The 22,372-nt window shown below is 42.3% G+C and overlaps 3 protein-coding genes across 4 annotated transcripts in view; 1 reads left to right on the top strand and 2 right to left on the bottom strand.

Annotated features, from left to right (window-relative positions):
- The window catches only part of LOC135350196 (uncharacterized), a gene marked incomplete in the record, with an annotated part of 231,127 nt that extends 227,523 nt beyond the window's left edge, over positions 1-3,604 (bottom strand). Inside the window, 5 exon segments of the mRNA XM_064548964.1 lie at positions 164-480; positions 709-1,208; positions 1,940-2,261; positions 2,870-2,973; positions 3,238-3,604. Coding sequence (XP_064405034.1) covers positions 164-480; positions 709-728 — 337 coding nt within the window.
- Positions 3,605-7,941: 4,337 nt separating this feature from the next.
- LOC135331785 (cilia- and flagella-associated protein 299-like) lies at positions 7,942-11,941 on the bottom strand. Its single transcript, XM_064527041.1, has 6 exons — positions 11,766-11,941; positions 11,379-11,509; positions 10,516-10,609; positions 10,336-10,413; positions 9,966-10,085; positions 7,942-9,474 (listed from the first exon to the last, which is right to left on the bottom strand). Exons 1-6 carry the CDS (start codon positions 11,883-11,885, stop codon positions 9,289-9,291), a joined length of 729 nt encoding a protein of 242 aa, XP_064383111.1. The 5' UTR covers positions 11,886-11,941; the 3' UTR covers positions 7,942-9,288.
- Positions 11,942-15,936: 3,995 nt separating this feature from the next.
- Positions 15,937-20,787, top strand: LOC135331453 (scavenger receptor cysteine-rich type 1 protein M130-like). Of its 2 annotated transcripts, XR_010393009.1 has the most exons (10): positions 15,937-16,078; positions 17,139-17,328; positions 17,413-17,550; positions 17,600-17,789; positions 18,194-18,342; positions 18,759-18,945; positions 19,024-19,172; positions 19,394-19,580; positions 19,746-19,871; positions 19,956-20,786. XR_010393009.1 is itself a non-coding variant. In XM_064526612.1 (9 exons), exons 2-9 carry the CDS (start codon positions 17,313-17,315, stop codon positions 19,783-19,785), a joined length of 1,056 nt encoding a protein of 351 aa, XP_064382682.1. In that variant the 5' UTR covers positions 15,937-16,078; positions 17,139-17,312; the 3' UTR covers positions 19,786-20,787. The 2 variants fall into 2 exon arrangements, 1 of the variants encoding a protein (XP_064382682.1); XM_064526612.1 differs by having other exon boundaries at positions 19,746-20,787.
- Positions 20,788-22,372: the final 1,585 nt, after the last annotated feature.

Below are 22,372 nucleotides of genomic sequence, written 5' to 3' on the forward strand. Positions count from 1 at the left end.
AGGAACTTCAACTAAGCCATGAAAATTTCATGTATTATCATACGTAAAGGCGTAAGTAATACTAGGTACATCGCAAATGTAAAAAAATAGTGAAAAAGTACGGTTATAATTATTATTATAATTTATTTAATATCAATACACAAACAAAATAACAACTACTTACCAGTGCTAAATCCAAGCTCGCGGAAAAAGTACTTGACCACCTCTTTGTCACCTCCCCAGCATGCCCAGTGAAATGGAATCAAGTTAGGCCACCCACCAGCTTCATCAGTACGAGCTCCATGAGTAACAAGTGTCTTCACAATCTCAAGGTAGCCCCTCCAGCAAGCCCTGTGTAATGGAGGCTCCTTACCCACCCACTCGTCACTCCAGTAGAGCTGGTGGTTGGGGTCTGCCCCCTGTCCCAACAGGGACCGCACTTTGATGACGTCATTATTGAGTACAGCCCAGTATAAGTCCTCGGCTAGCTTCTTTTGAGCACTGTACAAAATAGATGGTTGGGGGGTCAGTCATACAGAGAATTACTTGATATGTGTATATAGTTTATACAAGTGACACCATGCACATATCCAGCTGTCACTTTGCTGTTACAGTGTTCCACCTCTGATCATAGCCAGCTCTGATCTACTAATGGAATGAGTCTCCCTCCATGCAATCACAAGGTGCTACCATGAGTAGTAATTATAGTCTACATCATTGTTCACTTACTCTGAATCTTGTTCAGCCATTGAAGCTTCTTTCAAACTCTGTCAAATTCGCCCCTCAGTAAACAAAGCAAATTAAGTGCCACACCCTCTTTTTGTATTTCAAGGGTCTTTAAGCTTCCGGCCATAAAAACTTAATTACTCTTTCAACAAAGATATTGCATATGAAGTAAAGCACTGAACATCATTTATAATAATTATACCGACACAGTCAATAGTCAAGTCATGTGATCGATCCTACTACACACAAAACAACACTTATAAATAATAATTATACTAAACAGACGGAAAAATAAAATATTAAAAATTCAGCTAAAAGGAACTGCTTCAAATTGATCTACAGTTGTCATTGTCGCCATAACCTTTGAACCCTCTCCAAAGGGGGGTGCTCCAAACAAATCTCGTCTTGCATTGTTAGCAGTATTATAAGAGGGCAGGTAGAGGAACGTCCGTCAAAATTAATGGAGTGCTACCAAAGTCATCCGTAGGAAATGGACTGCCAGTCTGTGAGGTGTGTGTGTGTGTGTGTGTGTGGGTGTGGAGTGTGTGTGTGAGCAGGGTGTCATACAGGATTTTGAAGTAGAAGGGGGAAATGTTGCTAAAAAAAGGTCAACTGTTTCAATACCCTGTTATTGTAAAATTGCCAGCTATGGAGACTCAGTCATACAACTAGTACTCATTTTAGAGGAGGGATATCCCCTCCCCCCCCCCCCCCCCCGGGCCCTGTATAACACCCTGGTGAGTGTGTGTGTGAGAGATCGAGTGAACACATGTGAGGGATGGGAGTGAACACATGTGAGGGGTGGGAGGTTCGGAGTCTGTCTATTGTGGTCACCCTCTATAATACAGCCAGGTTTAATAAGGGACCCAGAGTCAGCCTCTGCCCAGCCTAGGGGCCACCACAATAAACATTCTGTATAATTATAAGGCCATGCAAAGTCAATTTGAAGTCTCTCGGGCTCTCGCACTTGGAAATTGGCAAGTCAAATATCACGTGACCTCAGCACTAGAAAAAAATATTTGTATTGTTTTTTTTTATAATAATTATTGACTAAAATTAAAACATCTGCTTATTGAGGAAGTTATGTGTTTCAATTTACGTATAATAATCACCTCCTTAATCTGCTTGCTAATTGCCTAAGGCAAGTAGTGAGAAAATAAACACTTAATTAATTTAACGCCCACTCACACACCCACACACACACACACACACACACACACACACACCCACTCACCACTGTGGTCAGGTTGGTCTCTGATCCTATTCTTTGTGGAGTGAACGGGACATAACCAAAAGTCCACTGTCTACGCTCTAATGAATCCTGCATTCTGATTGGACGGCTTCAGATTCGATACTCGTTGTTGCCATGGCGAATTTGACCAGCGACCTCTTCCGAGGTCGATCTTGAGATCAAATGGTTGTCGTGGTAACTGCTGTAGCAATAATGTTAATGGGGGGTGACAGTAACGGAGAGTTTTGATTGGTTGGTTGGTTTCTTAGCAACAGAACAAGCTTTTTTTTGGAGAAGGGAGAGTATTTGGCGGACAAGGGGAACGCTGTGTGGAGATAATTATAAATTATGGTGAATAATAACTAATACTTACACAATTTTTACACTGAATGTCCTATAATTATTAGCAGGCCACCCTCTATATTACAGCCAGGTTAATGGGTCCCAAAGTCTCCATAGCATGTGCTTGGACCTGTGTTAGCAGACCACCCTCTATAATACAGCCAGGTTAATGGGCCCCAAAGTCTCCATAGCATGTGCTTGGACCTGTGTTAGCAGACCACCCTCTATAATACAGCCAGGTTAATGGCCCCCAAAGTCTCCATAGCATGTGTTTGGACCTGTGTTAGCAGACCACCCTCTATAATACAGCCAGGTTAATGGGCCCCAAAGTCTCCATAGCATGTGTTTGGACCTGTGTTAGCAGGCCACCGTCTATAATACAGCCAGGTTAATAGGCCCCAAAGTCTCCATAGCATGTGTTTGGACCTGTGTTAGCAGGCCACCCTCTATAATACAGCCAGGTTAATGTTCCCCAAAGTCTCCATAGCATGTGTTTGGACCTGTGTTAGCAGACCACCCTCTATAATACAGCCACTGTTGGTCTACCCACCACTATACATACACAGGGTATACTAATAGTAAGGTACTCACACAGACATTAGTGACATGGTTGGTGGTTCCTGTGATCCTGGACACCACCTCACACACTTGCCAGATACTGGGACACAGCTCAGGGTCAGAGGTTAACAGGTAGCCTACAAGGGAGGGGGAGAATACACGTATCATTAGAGCAATACACTTAAGGATGGCAGAGTATCATAGCACCTGTAGCTAGTGTGTGTTCTTAAATATAATTAGCTCTGAAAAAACAGGTCCAGTTCACAAAGAAAAAAACCCACTTTATGATAACTCGGTTTTATACGTATACCAGTGGTACTGGTGACATTTACTATAAGATGTATGTGTGTGTGTGTGTGAGGGGGTGGAGGGTGTGTGTGTGTGTGTGTGTGTGCATGTACCTATGAAGTTGTGCAGGTCTTGTGTGTAGGGAGAGTCTTCAGGAATGCTGTACTGAGCACTGACTATGGCTAGAGGGTTGTCACCAAATGGAGTATCCATGAAGCACAGCTTGAACAGTAGTACGCCCAGTGCCTGTGTGTGGGCAGGTGTGTGTTGTGTGAGGGTGTGATGATAATTATGGGTATTCAGTGTTCATTGAGAGCTTTCAAATGACTACCACTTAACATGGTTCAGTAAACGTGATTCAAGGAAATTCTCCACTCATCCCCACATTCCACAGTCTTACACAGACAGACCACATTCACAAAATGCAAACCTTATTACAAAAAACATAAGTCAACCACTAGCTACAGTGTACACAGTGGGACCACCCATAAACCCCTTTCAGCCTTGTTTCCCAGTAAACATAATCATTGCTCAGATCCTCCCCCTTTTCAGAGAGGTGTCACATTCCACCCCTTTCACAGTACACAAAGCAATTTGGTTGAATGTCATTGAAAGGTCATAATTAGTGAAAGGTCACCTCCAATAGTACTGCCACATGTCCATCCATACATGCATGGATAAATAATTACACCATACTGTAGTTTAAAATACAATGACAAATGAAACCTCTCAGCCCATGCCAACTCAGCTAGCATATGGTTGCTCAATATTGACCTCCCTCCACCAAAGGTCTAATACATTGCTACAAGTCATCAACCATCTTTACCTGCACTTCCAGAGTTGAGCCAGCCTCCAGCTCATCAGTGTATGCATGGACTAACACACTAGAGCAATATCAGCAATCCCATCAAACTGCAGTCTGAAGGTGTACTCCATGCAGTGTATAGTTGCCCTCGTGCAGGGGTAGGCTGTAGAGTGGTCCCAGCTGGCAGTCCATCCACCAATATCACATTGATACTGCCCTTGTCATGAGTACACCAGTACAGCCTCTGGACCATAGATGAGAGGAGGGAAGTTAGCTGTATAGGTAAAGTTGACATGCAGTTAGCAATTGCAATAAGTATATACCCAAGTGGACTAAGTGGTGGTTTTAGAGGGCAGTACCTTGACCTTGTATAAGCCCTTATACCTGCACATACTCTTTCCTCAGATCAGGACATGAATTCTTGTGTACCATTGGGTACATTGCTAAACCTCACATGAACAATCTCCTACAACTGAGATAAGCTAATTGCAAACCACATTAGTTATTATACACGTACTTGTATTATAGCCGACAATAACACACATAATTATACGTATCTTCACAGCCCAACACTGCGTATACACTCTACGTATATGGAACAGATAACGAACATGCAAGCCTCTTATCAAACTTTATATTTCTCACAAGTTATGATGCAGGATGATGCTGCCCACCCGGGGTACCTGTGTAGGGCTGAGGAATTGATGGACACAATAAAGACAATAGACTACCATCATGCACGCAGGTACACTACCACCCACTCCACTCATCACACACCACCCACTACATTAGTAATGTATGAGTACGCAATGGGGGACCATACATTACAACAAAGGGAGCTAGAGAGCTAGTCCATAGATAAAGTATCTGGGTCCACTCAATAAGACCTGACACTACTCACCCTAGCATTGTCCAGCTCCCTCTGCAGACTAGCCACCATATCCACCAACATTTATCAGGACTGCAATGCATGATCCTCCATCGTTCGCGCTCTAGCCTCGAGACCAGCCGTTTGTTATAAGGAAAGGTTGATCTCGAGGCTACTCGCGCTCATGCCTGCCTTCTCTGATCAAGGCTATGTGGTTAACAAGAAGCTGCAACTGAAGTGATCCCGTACCCAACAACAATGGTAAAGGGTCACTAAACTAGAAAGCTGAAATGAAATTTTGCCAAAAAAGTATAAAAATAGAAGGTGATGGTATATATACATGTATACACACACACACAGGACACAGAGCATTATAATAGTCAGTACTTATAGTCAACACAGAGTCAGTTCTTTACTTGACATTCTTGCATGCTTCTTCACTTGACATCAGTTCTTTATTCGTCCCTTTCAAGTAGCTCCAGTATCTGTATGAAAGCATGAGCACAGCACAATAAACTAGAGCCTTATAAGCAAAACATTGCAATAAAACACTGTGTGCAATGAAAATAGGGATCAGATTTATGAATATTCCAGTAATAATCTGTTTAAAAACATGAGTGCATGATTTAGGATCCCTCAGGGCTAGTAGAACCATCAAGTACTTAGAATGCTGTATACTATTATTGCATGGCACAACTGCATGACGAGCAAGCTCACAAAGTTAATAAGGTAACTCACGTGTATCCTTGACACAGGCCTTGTGAATGCTGCGAACTGCCTCTCCGTCCTCAATCTTTGTAGCAATTTCCACTAATCGACCGTAAGTAGCTGTTGAATTCAATGGATTGAATTGGAGAATATTTTTACTCTTCCACTTCTTTAGAGCAGCGAGGAATTTCCCTGGAATACCAACAAATGTGTGATCGATAGCACCAATCTCAGCATCACTGAGGCCCAGCCTGTGCTTGTATCTGTCATATAGCCAGCAATCTCGGTAGACAACTGGAGAAGAGCATCATCCCAGCACTCACTACTCAACCGAGGGGCAGTCGCTGTCACTATCGTCTTATGTGGTTGAACTGTACAGATCAAAATACATTACATTATTTCCAATGACATGCAACGGCACGTAGTGGCAATACTCTGAAATGTACACCAAATACTTTATCACTGTCACATGAGACCCCATACACAATACAACTGTCAAGGCTATAATTGAAGATTGCTTCAATTTAGATTGCTATACTTGTACAATAATGATGTCGTGAATAATTATAGTGATCACATTAATTCCCAAGTTGTTCCCTTAATTAGCTTATTACCAAATGCATATGATTTAATTAAATCTCACTTTTCATTGGCTAACTAGAGCTATGTGTACAGAGGACTTCTGCCAACCAACCTGAAATCCTCTGTACATGTATATGTAGAGAAGTACATTTGTATCCTCAAGCAAACTATAGTTTGGGCAGAATATTGGCAGTACATGGAATGCTGTGGTGAACCCATACAAATGTTATTATTGCTTTCACTTCATTTGAAATGCAAACCTTAATTATTAAAGTCACCACTAGCTATTTGCATTGTCCTAATACAAATCTATTTTGTAGCTCTTTATCAAAATAATTATGTGTTTAAATTAGCGATAAGTCAACCACTAGCTACAGTGCACACAGTGGGACCACACTATAGGCTCTGTACACTAGCTACAGTGCACACAGTGGGACCACACTATAGGCTCTGTACACTATAGCTACAGTGTACACAGTGGGACCACACTATAGGCTCTGTACACTAGCTACAGTGCACACAGTGAGACCACACTATAGGCTCTGTACACTAGTCTACAGTGCACACAGTGGGACGACACTATAGGCTCTGTACACCAGCTACAGTGCACACAGTGGGACCACACTATAGGCTCTGTACACTAGCTACAGTGCACACAGTGGGATCACACTATAGGCTCTGTACACTAGCTACAGTGCACACAGTGGGACCACACTATAGGCTCTGTACACTAGCTACAGTGCACACAGTGGGACCACACTATAGGCTCTGCACACTAGCTACAGTGCACACAGTGGGACCACACTATAGGCTCTGTACACTAGCTACAGTGCACACAGTGGGACCACACTATATAGGCTCTGTACACTAGCTACAGTGCACACAGTGGGACCACACTATAGGCTCTGTATGTACTAGCTACAGTGTACACAGTGGGACCACACTATAGGCTCTATACACCAGCTACAGTGCACACAGTGGGACCATACTATAGGCTCCGTACACCAGCTACAGTGCACACAGTGGGACCACACTATAGGCTCCGTACACTAGCTACAGTGCACACAGTGGGACCACACTATAGGCTCTGTACACTAGCTACAGTACACACAGTGGGACCACACTATAAGCTCTGTACACCAGCTACAGTGTACACAGTGGGACCACACTACTATAGGCTCTGTACACTAGCTACAGTGCACACAGTGGGACCACACTATAAGCTCTGTACACTAGCTACAGGGTACACAGTGGGACCACACTATAGGCTCTGTACACTAGCTACAGTGCACACAGTGGGACCACACTATAAGCTCTGTACACTAGCTACAGGGTACACAGTGGGACCACACTATAGGCTCTGTACACTAGCTACAGTGCACACAGTGGGACCACACTACTATGGGCTCTGTACACTAGCTACAGTGCACACAGTGGGACCACACTATAGGCTCTGTACACTAGCTACAGTGCACACAGTGGGACCACACTATAGGCTCTGTATGTACTAGCTACAGTGTACACAGTGGGACCACACTATAGGCTCTATACACCAGCTACAGTGCACACAGTGGGACCACACTATAGGCTCTGTACACTAGCTACAGTGCACACAGTGGGACCACACTATAGGCTCTGTACACTAGCTACAGTGCACACAGTGGGACCACACTATAGGCTCTGTACACTAGCTACAGTGCACACAGTGGGACCACACTATAGGCTCTATACACCAGCTACAGTGCACACAGTGGGACCACACTATAGGCTCTGTACACTAGCTACAGTGCACACAGTGGGACCACACTATAGGCTCTGTACACTAGCTACAGTGCACACAGTGGGACTACACTATAGGCTCTATACACTAGCTACAGTGCACACAGTGGGACCACACTATAGGCTCTGTACACTAGTCTACACACTGCATGTCAATTAGAGTAGCATTTCTGCAAACAAGGTGAAAATGGTTTTTAGTGGAACAGCTGTCTACCCCTGGGCCCATACACGCAGACATTCTACTTTCAAAGGACTATAGAATATTTGCATATACACTAAATTGGAATTCCATGTAGTGGGACAAGACAACAGTCTGGCTAGGCTACCGATCAAAATTATCTCCGTAAAAATACAATTATTGGGGTCACAGATGTCACAGCTGAGTGGAGAGTGGAGTGGGAGGGCTAGCTGAATGAATGTGAGGGGTGATGGGATCATTGTGACAGGGCAATGGACCGCTACTAAACCCTAGTTATCAGTCAACAGCTGGAGCTTTATTTCCTACAATGCATAGCGGGAAATTTTTGCGGGTGCAATTTGGCTCCAGAACCCTCAGTAGAATTTTCGTGGGTTCTAATATTCGCGGGGTTCAATGCCAGGAAACCACACCCACCAATAGCTTTGCATGTGAAATACCGGTGCATGGGAGTTTATCCCAGTTTTAAATGCTCTGCCCTCGAAAAACGACGAAAATTTCCCGCTATACGGTACTTGTTATCAATACCCCATTTTTAATAATACATGTGCAATGTATGCTAGCTGTGACAGGGCAATGGACCGCTACTAAACCCCAGTGATCAGTCAACAGCTGGAGCTTTATTAATAATTATTATTATAATGAAGTTGATTGTTTCCCAGATGCTTGTTATCAATAATTATCCCGTCTTTGCTATATACAAAAGTACAGCTAGCATACATGTACATGTACATGTAGGTCCTAGGTGTGTTTTTTTACGTCAAAATCAGTACAGCTTAATTGCTTTTTTAGTATTTATTTGTATGCTAGCTGTACGTTTGGATCGACGTCAAATGATATTTCGGTCTCCCTTATTCCATTAAATAATGTGTGAAAAATTGATTAACTATTATAGTGTGGGAAGTAGGGAGGAGGCACAGTGTACTATAATAATGCTTTTCTAACTCCCTAAAAATTCTATTCACAAATTTTGAGACAGTTTGCTCAATATAATCTCAAAAGCCCAATGCTATGTCAACAGTTTATAACAAGAGAGCACAGTTAGCATACAAACAGCGTCAAATACAACAAATACAAGTTTTGCTGTTTTGGATGCTTCCATTAGAGGGAGTGTTAGCAAACGTGCTGTACAAAGTTCATTCTAATCTTCACTGTCAGCTTTGAATCTGAGGCCTCAATTCACTTATTAGTTCTACTGCACGCTATAGCTGTACCTTAATTTGTAATTATTTCCCCCCACACACACACAGCACACCCACACACACACAGCACACCCACACACACACCCACACACACATACACACACCCCACACACACACACCCCACACAGCCTGTACCTTTGGGTCAACGTTAATAATCTTTCTGTCTCGTTTATTCTTAAACAGCAGACCTGAGGCATTGTCTGCAATCACCTGTGTGTGCGTGCGTGGGGTGTGTGTGTGTGCGAGTTCGAGTTATATCAAACAAATACAAACAAAGTGTCCGTGTACAATAATCATGTCAACTAATTATGTACGACGAGACCAAAGGGAGCAACTGTATAATTGAGTAGTGCTATGGCGCCCTACAGACTAGGAGGGCACTCACTACTGTAGTGTTCCAAACACACGTTATAGGCTATCAAACTTTGCTGTGAAAACAAATTATGTTCTGAAAAAACACCCACTTTAATTATTAAAGCCCACGCTTTTTTTTATAATTTGTGCTCGTTGATATAAGGACACCATAATAATATTGTAGCAATACCAAACAGCTGCTAATAAAATAATTAGCTTTTTGAAATTGGACGTTCCCAACACAAGTTATAGCCCTTCAAAGAAAAACTACGAAAACATGACGACATGTAATTAATACATATTTTGGCAACCACCTCTTATTGTATTTCAATATTTCTCACACGTACCTGATAATTAGGAGTGGAGTTGGACGAGGAGAAGTTAGTGTCCCAGTTATAGAAGCTCAAGTCACTGTGTCTAGGGAGCAGCTTCTTCCGTGACGAGAATATGGGGTCAAAATCATCCACCTACAATTATCATGTACATGTATAATACTGCATAGAAAGTTTTCGTATCAAACGAAAATTAAAACTAGGGAATTATTCTACTGCAAGAGATTCAATGCGTCACTATCCTGAGCTGTTGAGCTGTACTTAAAATACTAAATGGGAAGTTACGAAAATTACCCGCTATACGGCAGTTAGATCATTGGGGTGAGGTGTAATTTTATGTCATAAATACAGTACATGTTAGGACCTCGTTTATTATTGGTAGTACCTTGAGTCGATGTGCGTAGTCAATGTATCCTGATATCTCCTGACCCTTGGCATTCCTGTCCCGAATAAATATAATTGACTGTGTGTGTGGGTGGAGGTGTGTGTGTGTGGAGGTGGTGGTGGTGTGTGTGTGTGTGTGTGTGTGAGGGGGGATTGCTTATCATGTATTAAGAAGACTTACTGAAATTTTCCCGTTTCTGTTAGTCTCTTCCCTCTGAGCCAGCCCCTCCAGGAACACTGATCCTTGCAGGTCCTTCCCAGCACTGCACAACACTCTGTACCATGGGGGACACACTAGGTCAGCACAACACTCTGTACCATGGGGGGACACTAGGTCAGCACAACACTCTGTACCATGGGGGGGGACACTAGGTCAGCACAACACTCTGTACCATGGGGGGGACACTAGGTCAGCACAACACTCTGTACCATGGAGGGGACACTAGGTCAGCACAACACTCTGTACCATGGGGGGGACACTAGGTCAGCACAACACTCTGTACCATGGGGGGACACTAGGTCAGCACAACACTCTGTACCATGGGGGGGACACTAGGTCAGCACAACACTCTGTACCATGGGGGGGACACTAGGTCAGCACAACACTCTGTACCATGGGGGACACTAGGTCAGCACAACACTCTGTACCATGGGGGGGACACTAGGTCAGCACAACACTCTGTACCATGGGGGGGACACTAGGTCAGCACAACACTCTGTACCATGGGGGGGACACTAGGTCAGCACAACACTCTGTACCATGGGGGGACACACTAGGTCAGCACAACACTCTGTACCATGGGGGGGACACTAGGTCAGCACAACACTCTGTACCATGGGGGGGACACTAGGTCAGCAGCGATAAATTAATCTGCTTGCAATCACATACTTACAATCAGTTCAGATTCTTTTGCAATCGCATATACAAACAAGTCTTGTACAGTTTGTAGCTAAGAATCATTGACAGTATACCTGAATTGTCCATAATAATTATTAGCAAAAGGGAGCGTTAATGTGACAAATACACACTCACCCCCCACACACCTCAGCTGGTCTCGACGTGCTAGCTTACTGGCTGCAGCCGCTTCTTTCCTGAGCTCAAAGTCTTCTCTCTTGAGCACTTCCCCTGATCCACGATATCCTAGCTCCACTAGCTGACATGCTAGTTCTTCGTCCTGTGTGTGTGTGTGTGTGTGTGTGTGTGTGTGGAGTGTGGTGTGTGAGTGTGGTGTGAGTGTGGGTGGGTGGGTGTGTGTGTGTGTGTGTGTGAGGAGTGGAATGCAAACCACCAACTACGTAATACCGTAAAAATTACAAGCCACTGCAGATGTGTTTCTACTCGATATTTCGTAATAAGTGTGTGGGGGTTGAAGAACCGTCGCCCCCCACAGTCAATCAACCCTACCCCCCCACCTCAAGCAATAACCTCACCTCCAGGTAGAACAGATCAGTTGGTGTTATTTGAGAGTCCAGGTAATCCTCATACGTGGCATACTCGGTGACTATAGTATCTGCAGCGCTGTTACTAGCTTCCTCACCAGCAGCCGCCATCTTTATGTTCAGAAAGCTGGCGGTGTCATAGCATGCAGTGGTAAGGTTAGCCTCAACCCCAGGCCGATCCGTCTCCAATTGAAAGGTTAGCCTCTATCCCAGGCCGATCCGTCTCCAATTGAACGCGTATTTTTCACCTTTGTTCTATTAAAAAAAAATCGGCCTGGGACCGAGGCTGCTACGGTAAGGTGTGTGTTTGTATCGGGGATAAGATCGGCAGCTTAATAATTGCATTATTTACGTCCACTAACAACTAGTACTGCAGTGCTCCTGCTCTGTATCGTGGCTTCCCTGTTTAGCACAAGCACTGGTATATAATAATAAAAAGTGTTGTGTCTGATATTATTCTGGAGCTGTAATGCATTCAATTTATATGCAACGTTACAATGTTCGATAACAAACGTGTTTTTTTTGTACTGCAGGTAGCGATGACAACTATGTGTGGCTTCTCGGAGAGGACTCAGGTTACCATGACAACTACGATACTATCTACTCGTCATGTGACACAACTAGCATCGTAGCACTGACAAAGGTACGTCAGCTTGACTATTATTATTATAATTTATATAAATCACCCAAACCCTAACTCATTACTAATATTTTAAATATACTCTTTAATATTAAATTTTGATAGGCCTTTCAAAGAGCTAAAAAATGCATTCTTTAGAATTGTAATTAGACAATTCTAACTCAAGTTATCGACCATTAAAGACCAAAGAAAAATATTATGTCTAGAAAATAATTGGAAACCGTATGTATGACTAATTATTGTTCCCTTCATCTCAGGACAGACTACATGTTGACTACTACACTGCTGTGGAACAGCTGAGAATGATTAGATTCAACTTCCCTCTAGCGGTTGATTTTGTGGTCACTCGAATGATTAACGAAGAACAACAGGACGAAGTGTTTGTGGCCGTGCATGAAGGTACGTGTGTGGGTGTGTGTGAGGTGTAGAGTGTGAGTGTGTGTGTGTGGGTGGGTGGGTGTAAATAGACTAAAGTCATGGCTGTTCAAGCTTTATTTAACACTGATAGGTCCCCTGTAATTTGATAGTAGAGTTTAGATTTTGTAAAAGCCATTCTCTAAATTTACTAACGGAACTGAAGTTATGACCGTTCAAAGATGCATGCCTATATAATAATTTATTATAGTACGCTGTGATCTCCCACAAGTGGAGCATGTGTGTGTAGTACTGTCCCTACAATGCTCACACTAATTATTGTTGACCTCCCTAAATACACACTATCAATCCACCCACTCCACACTCCCCACCACCCACACACACACAGGTTATATGAGCATCAACAGATTTGGCAACTCACGATCTTCCCCATCTCCATGGGCAAATCCTCCAGCCTCATCATGATCTCCAACCTTGCTTGTACCACTCCCGCCCACACCACACACATACTCTGTGTTAGCCTCGACCCCAGGCCGATCTGTCTCCAATTGAACGCTAGGTCGCCTACTATTTTTCAACTTCGTTCTATTAAAAAAAAATCGGCCTGGGACCGAGGCTAACTCTGTGTCAATGTAATCAAAGGAACGCAAAAAATATGCAAGGACGATATTCCACCTGGTTCCCATGGTTACTCGGACGTCTGCCCACGTTTGCAACTTGTTTATATAGTGACATCGGATCAAAAGACGATTTTTAAATTCAACGTTAGCGATGATTGTCTTGTATTGATATCTAAGAAGTCTGGAAATGACTACGGTAGTGTCATGTGGTTTTCTTATAATAATGGTTCGACATTATTTCTGAGTAATGGACTGGCTTTGAATGCTGTTGAACTAGAGGCTGCTGGAACATTGGGTGGGGAAGATGTCGGCACTGTACACTATAGCTCTTTGTCACAACTATACAGTCAGACAAGCCAGCTGGGAGGATCTCGCAAACTACTGACATGGCCTATCATGACCATACAAAATGATGTCATGAATAGAGTATTCTATTTCAAGTGGTCGGATTTATCTAGTAATGGTACAGAGACTATTCCAAGCCCGAATGGCTACAGTATCGTCCGTCCAATCAGCTTGCAGTATTGTCAGATGGACTTTGCATATGCTTTAGTTACATACAAGAGGGAAAAGGACAATTCCCTTAGAACAGGTGTCGCTTATATTAAGTCTTATTTTTGAATTTTGCTATTAATTTTAATGTTGCTATAATTATGTACGTATGATTATAATAAATAATTATTAGTTATTGCCCAGCCAGAGTGCAACATGCCATATTATGTTGCCGAGGGCATTATGTCATCCAGTGCAATATATGGCATGTTGCACGAGGGCGCCTGCAATAACCCCAATGACGTTAAACTCGTTTGACTATAATTATAAGTCGTAATAAAAGACATGTGTTTTGAAGGAATTTAGTGTATTCATTAGTTTGTGAATACCATGACCAGATGTACGTGCCTTAATCTGTACTGGAAGTGAGCGTCATTAATAGTATCACTATAATTATTGTGCATTACTGAGATCTATTAGTTCGGAATTAAGTTGCAAATATCTCAATGACTCGTGTGTATATACCTGAAATACATACTGGTTACACCATAATAAATTATTTTATGCAGCATTTACTTCCTCTTCATCATCTGACGTCTCGATCGGTCTTGGAGTGGCCTTTCCTTTCATCATTATCTTTGTAGTTGTGACTGTCATCTCGTTTATCTTTGGTTTAATAAGGAAAGGGATTTGCCTGGTTGGCCTTGCAGCACGCTTCACATGCAGGACTCCCGTAACCGTAGTCACTAACACTGCTGCGGTGACAGATGTAACCGTTGCAAATAAACAAGATGCCTGCCCACCAACTTAGAAGTGATTGTTAACTAAAACTTTAGACGGAGTACCTGAAAGAATATTGAACACTTGACAATTGTATAGTGATAGCAAATTAGTATCATGTATAATATCTAGATCTAGTTGATGTTTCATGCATAATTACAGCTTAATTTTCTCGCTATTTTCGGTGTTCTGATTTTGATATACACATGGTATATCTGGTATATCTGGTAGAAATGTCGACTGTAGAATGCCAATAGTTACATTAATTGATACAAAACTGCTAAGCATGTACATGTTATCTGCATGGATGCCGGTAATTTTTAACACGTATATGCAGCCTCGATTTCAGGCTGATTAAGTTGGCATATTCTGAAAGAAATACGCAAACAAGATGGAGGCAAAGCTTTATGTTTTTGGTAAACAGTGCATTGAGACTAGCCTCCTTTGCAGCCTCTCCTTTTTCTGTTCTTTGTCACAGAAGAGAAATATTGGAGGAACAAAGAAAGAAAGAAGGAAGCAACTAAGAAAAAGGAGAGCCTGCCTTGCTAAGTCGCGTGATCCCCTACTGACATAGACAAATTTTAACGAGCGTGGGCGAGAGAAAACCTCAATAACTGTCCTCCCACACAGTACTTGGAGCGCATTTACCAGGAACATAATCTGTTATGAACAGTACAGTACAGTGCAGTAGAGTCAGCCTTCGTGAGACCTTTAGTCAGTAGAGGAAGTATGAAAGACTAGAGTAGAGTAGACTATACTGCTGTAATAATTATATCTACTAATCAAGTGGGTCTGTTCTGAACTCAGGAAAAAAAACTGAGCTAAATTTAGATATTAACAGTCTCTTTAGTCTTTACTAGGTAAGCCCTTGTCTACGATGTTGATTCTGGCTTACTATCTACGATGCTAACAGCTTTTATTTAGAGTTTGTAATGCGTAGGCATGCTGTAGCTTTTGCTCTGTCAGGCTCCCGTTCATTTTCACTCGTCTACCACTTGTCTACCGTCACGCGACTTAGCAAGGCAGGCTCTCCTTTTTCTTAGTCTCTTCCTTCTTTCTTTCTTTGTTCCTCCAATTAGTCCCGTATTTTATCTTATTGAACTATGACAAAGAACAGAAAAAGGAGAGGCTGCGGAGGAGGCTACATTGAGACCGACTTTTCGTGATAATTTGCATATTCCTCTATAGCTAGCTGGCAGTATGCGGCCTGGAATCGAGGATATAATTATAATTTTAACGCGCATGTGCAGTAATTGCATGTGACTAGGTCTGCATGTATAAAAGTAGTGAATGTAGCCTAGAGACTTTCATACAGAATTGCAAGAAGCATTAGTCCATGATGAATTGCTTACTGTAGAAATCAGTCACTGTCCTGAGCCTGGTTTGGGCTGTTGGAGGTGAGCTGGCTATGCCTCTGGCATTACATATGTATCATAATTATAATGAAAGTAAAATATAATTATTTCCCTTCTAATAATAATAATTATACTTCTATACTATACTCTGTTATTAAATGTTTCTACTCTGTATGATCGATGATTGTTTCTGCATAGAGTTGGTTAGACATGTAGGTAGGAATTCGGTGAGCGAGAATCAACGTTTTCTGTTAATAATTATTCTACTGCATGGTATTGTTGCTGTCCTGTTATGTTTGTGTCATTGCTATAATTATGTATCGCGAGTAATTTTCGTATAGACTTCGTATTCTAAATATTCGTACAGCTCAAGATAGTGACGTAGAACTGAGAATAATTTTCCATTTTAAATTTCGTATGACACTTTACAATACAAAAATACGAAAATTTACACCATGCAAAAGTAACTCGCTTAGCTAAAATAAATCAAAAGTGTTGTGTAGCAGTTAGTAATGTCAATGAAGCTACTTATATTTATTTCAGCGGTTAAAACTTGAAAGACTTCTGATGTACTAAAATATTTATCAATATACATGCAGGAACGTACACATTCCATTAGTTTCCTATATTAATAAAGGTATTGATTCCATATGCTTTTCCTCTGAGTAATTGGAAGCTACCACAGTTATGTAGTTATCATGTTTTTCAGTAATGGTGTGAGGGGGGAATAACTGACTGGCCTACTCATAATTAACTCACACCTTTCGTCATATTAATAAAGCTATTGATTCCATGCTTTTCCTCTGAGTAATTGGAAGCTACCACAGTTATGTAGTTATCATGTTTTTCAGTAATGGTGTGAGGGGGGAATAACTGACTGGCCTACTCATAATTAACTCACACCTTTTGTCCCTAATTGTTAGTTACCACAGTTATGTGGGGAATACTGACTGGCCACTATTATGAGCCAATATCAGCTGCACACTGACTAATAAGACATAATTATAACAAGCCAGCTGTGAGCTAGAGAATCAGAGACATCAATTAATATGTTATGGATTCTAGCCGTGAGTGGCAATAATTCTTCATTTTGTGCCCTCAGGACAATTGAGTGGAGATGTGAGGCTGATAGATTCGTCTGGTTCAACAGATACCAGAATTGGCAGACTGGAGGTCTATTACAATGGACAATGGGGGACAGTGTGTCAGGACAACTTCGGTATAAATGATGCAAGAGTGGCTTGTCGTCAACTAGGTTTCCTAGGTTACATAGGCTATGGGGTCGTACGAAAGTAAGTATACCAATCATGGTTTGTGAATTTAGTTGATTTTAACTTGTATCACTCACCGATATTTTTACGATAGTGCCCTAACAGTGTCAGCATCCACACCGATATGGTTGGACGAGCTTGGTTGCTTTGGATCTGAAACTAGACTAGATGACTGCCCACACAATTCTATTGGAATTCATAATTGTGATCGTTCTGACGATGTGGGATTAGTGTGTGCAATAAGTGAGTGATGTTATACACTTTCAATATAATTATATATATATTACTTTAGATGAAGATTTGAGACTTGTGAATAGTTCTGGCACCACTGGGTTAGGTCCCAATGGTCGACTGGAGTTGTTTTATAACGGACAATGGGGGACAGTGTGTGACGATAGCTTCAGTCCAAACGATGCAAGGGTGGCTTGCCGTCAGCTGGGGTATGATGACTATGCTAATTATGGACGAGTAGGAACATTAGGGTGAGTGCAGGGCCGTAGACAGTGGGGGGCAGCCTCCCTGTCATTCTAGATCTAGCTTTCAACAGAATTACTGATGTGCACATGCATAGTGCATATATTGAATGATGTAGTGTTGAAGCACGGGTGCTGGAGTACCTTCTTAGCTCAAGCTACCTTTCCTTAGTTGCTCTATAAATAGCTAAGTTGGTGCCAGAGCAAGTTACAAGTTGCCATGCATGAACAGCTATATGCTCAGAAATAACGGCTGACATTTTTTTAAAGTAACCATTTTCAGCTGTTATATATATTTTGCCATCCCTGCAAACCCAAATTATCTACGGGGAGTTGTCACTGCAATTAATTATAGATGTGATTTCTATAATAATAGTGCAATTGTGTTTTATTGCGATCATTTCCCCCTATAGTTTCTCCCAATCATCATCAACCACTCGGACATGGCTAGACGAGCTTCGTTGCTTAGGAAACGAGACCAAACTCATTAATTGTCCTGCTAACACTATCGGAGTTGAAGATTGCACCCACACACAAGATGTGGCCTTATTCTGTATTTCGGGTAAGTTAAATAGATGAGTACGAATATGGTGCCACATTGCTGCAGTTTAATTTGTAAGTATAATGCGTAGCCAGAATCGTATTCTTTTAATGTACATATAATTATATACACATCATGGTACAAGTATACCTAGAATAATGTTTTGCGAGTAACTAACATAAATTATGTGAATTTTGTGAGGGTTGATCAATTCGCAACAATAAAATCGCAAAACCTAAATTATTACTAGTAAATGCAAACGATCCTTGCCAAATCACAGATCGCAAAGAGTCAAATTTTCTGCTGATTTAGCTCACTCGCAAAGGTTTTTCATCCGCAAAATATTCTAGTAATACGGTACATGCATGTAAATGTATCATAAGTATACAGCCATGCACAATAATTCAGTAGCCACCTTGACATGTATTCATTGTCAGAGGGAGACCTGAGGCTGGTAGACAACTCAGGCCGAACAGGAGGCTCCTCTGGCAGACTGGAGGTCTATAACAGTGGACAATGGGGGACAGTGTGTGATGATAGCTTCAGTCCAAATGATGCAAAAGTGGCTTGTCGTCAGCTGGGGTACGCAGACTATACTCAGTATGGACGAGTAGGAACATTAGGGTGAGTGTCACTGTATTTAAAGTGATTTCAGCTATAATTATTGCAATTGTGTTTTATTGTGATCATTTCCCCCTATAGTTTCTCCCAATCATCATCAACCACTCGGACATGGCTGGACGAGCTTCGTTGCTTAGGAACTGAGAGCAGACTCATCGATTGTCCTGCTAACACTATCGGAGTGGAAGATTGCACCCACACACAAGATGTGGCCTTATTCTGTATTTCGGGTAAGTTAAATAGATGAGTACGAATTAATAGTGCCACATTGCTGCAGTTTAATTTTCTTTTTTTAAGTAATGCATGACAGACAGCGTAGCTAGAATTGTATTCTTTTAATGTATACATATTATACACATCACATCACATCACAGTGCAATTATAAGTAAATGTATAATTTATAACAAGTTAATAGCCTGACATGTTAAATTCGCTGTATTCATTGTATCAGATGGAGACCTGAGGCTGATAGACAACTCAGGCCGAACAGGAGGCTCCTCTGGCAGACTGGAGGTCTATTACAGTGGACAATGGGGGACAGTGTGTGATGATAGCTTCAGTCCAAACGATGCAAGAGTGGCTTGTCGTCAACTAGGATTCTCAACCTACACTCAATACGGAGCAGTTAGAACGCTAGGGTGAGTCAGTGCGTAAACTCATCATTGAGTTAACTATATAATTATCTTACTAACTTGCCATTTGGTTCATCCATGCATGATGTATTATATACTTTATTGTGTACACTTCAATTAAATTTTAAGCTTGTACAATATTTGTGGATAATTATTTCCCCCTGTCTATAGTTTCTATATGGTTGGATCAACTTCGTTGCTCAGGAACTGAGAGCAGACTCATTAATTGTCCTGCTAACACTATCGGAGTGGAAGATTGCACTCATTCAGAAGATGTGGCCCTGGTGTGCGGTGCAGGTAACAGTCAATGAGACCTGCTATATATAATTATAGCTCTGAATATTCTTGCAGCTTATAAATTACTATTCCATTACTTTGCAGCTACTTCCCCTTCTTCCCCTTTTTCCCCATCCTCAAGTCCAACTACATCCTCCAACATAACATCGATCAGCACAGGAGTGACTATTCCTATTATCATTGTCGTTGTGATCCTTTTTATTTTCCTGTTCTGTGTTTTCACAAACCGGAAGAGACGCCATGTTGGTCGCCCAGCAACCAGAGCTCCTATAGTCGCTAATGTTAGATCAACAACTGTTATCATCGCCAAGTCAACTGCACCAGCATGCAGCAAAAGCACAAGATACGGCCTACCCTATGCAATCCAAACCCCAATATTCAAACCAGGCCCCCCCTCAGAATATGTATCCGCCTCAATCAGCAGCCCCCTACACCACTGGACAGCAACAACCCCCAGCCCCCTACACCACTGGACAGCAACCCCCAGCCCCCTACACCACTGGACAGCAACAACCCCCAGCCCCCTACTCCACTGGACAGCAACCCCCAGCCCCCTACTCTACTGGACAGCAACCCGCTGCTCTGTACCCTGCGTACCCCACTGGACAACCACCCCCTGCTCCGTACTTGTCTGCATGGGGAGGAGCCCCTCCAGCATATCCAGGATGATTATGGGGACCTACTATGCATGCAGTACATGTATTAACTGAAAGTAGTGAACTTTTAATAAGAGACATTGCAAATTGCAATTGACTGTATATAGCTGTTAGTGATAGCAAACTTCTATTATTTTTAAGTTTAGACAATGAGAATTTTGTTCCTCATTTTTTCACAAATTATTTTCAAAAGCAAACTCTTCGGCTGATTTTAATGAATGTATATACAGCGCGTATTATGGTTGTAGCCAATAAACAATCGATTTCACACAATATAAATGACATGTGCCATCGTAATAATACAAAATAATAGTTTATTCTACTGTTCACACAAATAGAAATAATGTTCCCTATAATTATAATTATTATTGCAACGAGTACTTGCACACCACGCCCTCGTCGAGCATATGCAGTATAATAGTCTTACTGCCTAACAACGTACACGACCCAAATGTAGTTGCTATGGAGCTATATATAGCATGGCCGGCCAACTGCACACAAACTTGGATGCTTGGTTCATAATAAACAGGGACAATATATTCTGTAGGAGGAAGGGAGGTTACTAGTGTAAACATGACAGTATAATATTATACGCGGGCGGAAGGGAGGTTACTAGTGTAAGCATGACAGTACGCGGGAGGAAGGGAGGTTACTAGTGTAAGCATGACAGTACGCGGGAGGAAGGGAGGTTACTAGTGTAAGCATGACAGTACGAGGGAGGAAGGGAGGTTACTAGTGTAAGCATGACAGTACGCGGGAGGAAGGGAGGTTACTAGTGTAAGCATGACAGTACGTGGGAGGAAGGGAGGTTACTAGTGTAAGCATGACAGTACGCGGGAGGAAGGGAGGTTACTAGTGTAAGCATGACAGCACGCGGGAGGAAGGGAGGTTACTAGTGTAAGCATGACAGCACGCGGGAGGAAGGGAGGTTACTAGTGTAAGCATGACAGTACGCGAGAGGAAGGGAGGTTACTAGTGTAAGCATGACAGTACGCGGGAGGAAGGGAGGTTACTAGTGTAAGCATGACAGTACGAGGGAGGAAGGGAGGTTACTAGTGTAAGCATGACAGTACGCGGGAGGAAGGGAGATTACTATTTGGACCAACAAACATATAGATCTACAGTGCATGCTATTAATTAAGATTGCTTATACCTCCTCATTCTTCCAATCCTCCCCCCGTATACCATTTGCTCGGACATCTGTTTAATATAGACTGTATCCTTCCCACACAAAAACTACTTAACACACAAGCATGTTAGATCCTTACTTCTGTTGCAGTCGGCCACATTTACATTTGTGCTGTTACTGGGGCTTTGGAGCGAGAGGTAGATGGTCAGGACTCCGGCATGCGCACATCTATATAATAACTTTCGTTTCTAAAGTTGTCGGCTGTATTGGTGCACTGGTCGGGACTCCGACTTAACTGGGACTCCAGTTACTGGCTAGGACTCTAGCTTGCGCAGAAGGTCAAGACACCAGCTATTTTTTGTTTACCTATTTTTTTACTTAATTAGTTTAATCATCACAGATAAAGAGAGGGAGCGAGAGATCTAGTGTTTATTTAATACCTATTTCTTGAGGTTTGCGGACAGTAATTTGCTTTCCGGCAATGCCTATATCTTTCGTTTCCAAAGTTCTCAGTAATAATACTGTATAGTAGACTTGTTCACTATCTGGGACTCCAGCCTGCACTTAGCTCATGGGACTCCATGCAGTTACCGCGTATACTGGCTGGGACTCCAGCTCACGCAATTTGATACCGCGTACTGGCTAGGAACTCATAGCTGAGACACCAGTTAAAGGTCAGGACGCCAGCTGAACTCCTTTTTTACTTTTAGTTGGAC

This window comes from Halichondria panicea, chromosome 1 (genome assembly GCF_963675165.1).
Source record: "Halichondria panicea chromosome 1, odHalPani1.1, whole genome shotgun sequence".
Classification (NCBI taxonomy): Eukaryota; Metazoa; Porifera; class Demospongiae; order Suberitida; family Halichondriidae; genus Halichondria; species Halichondria panicea.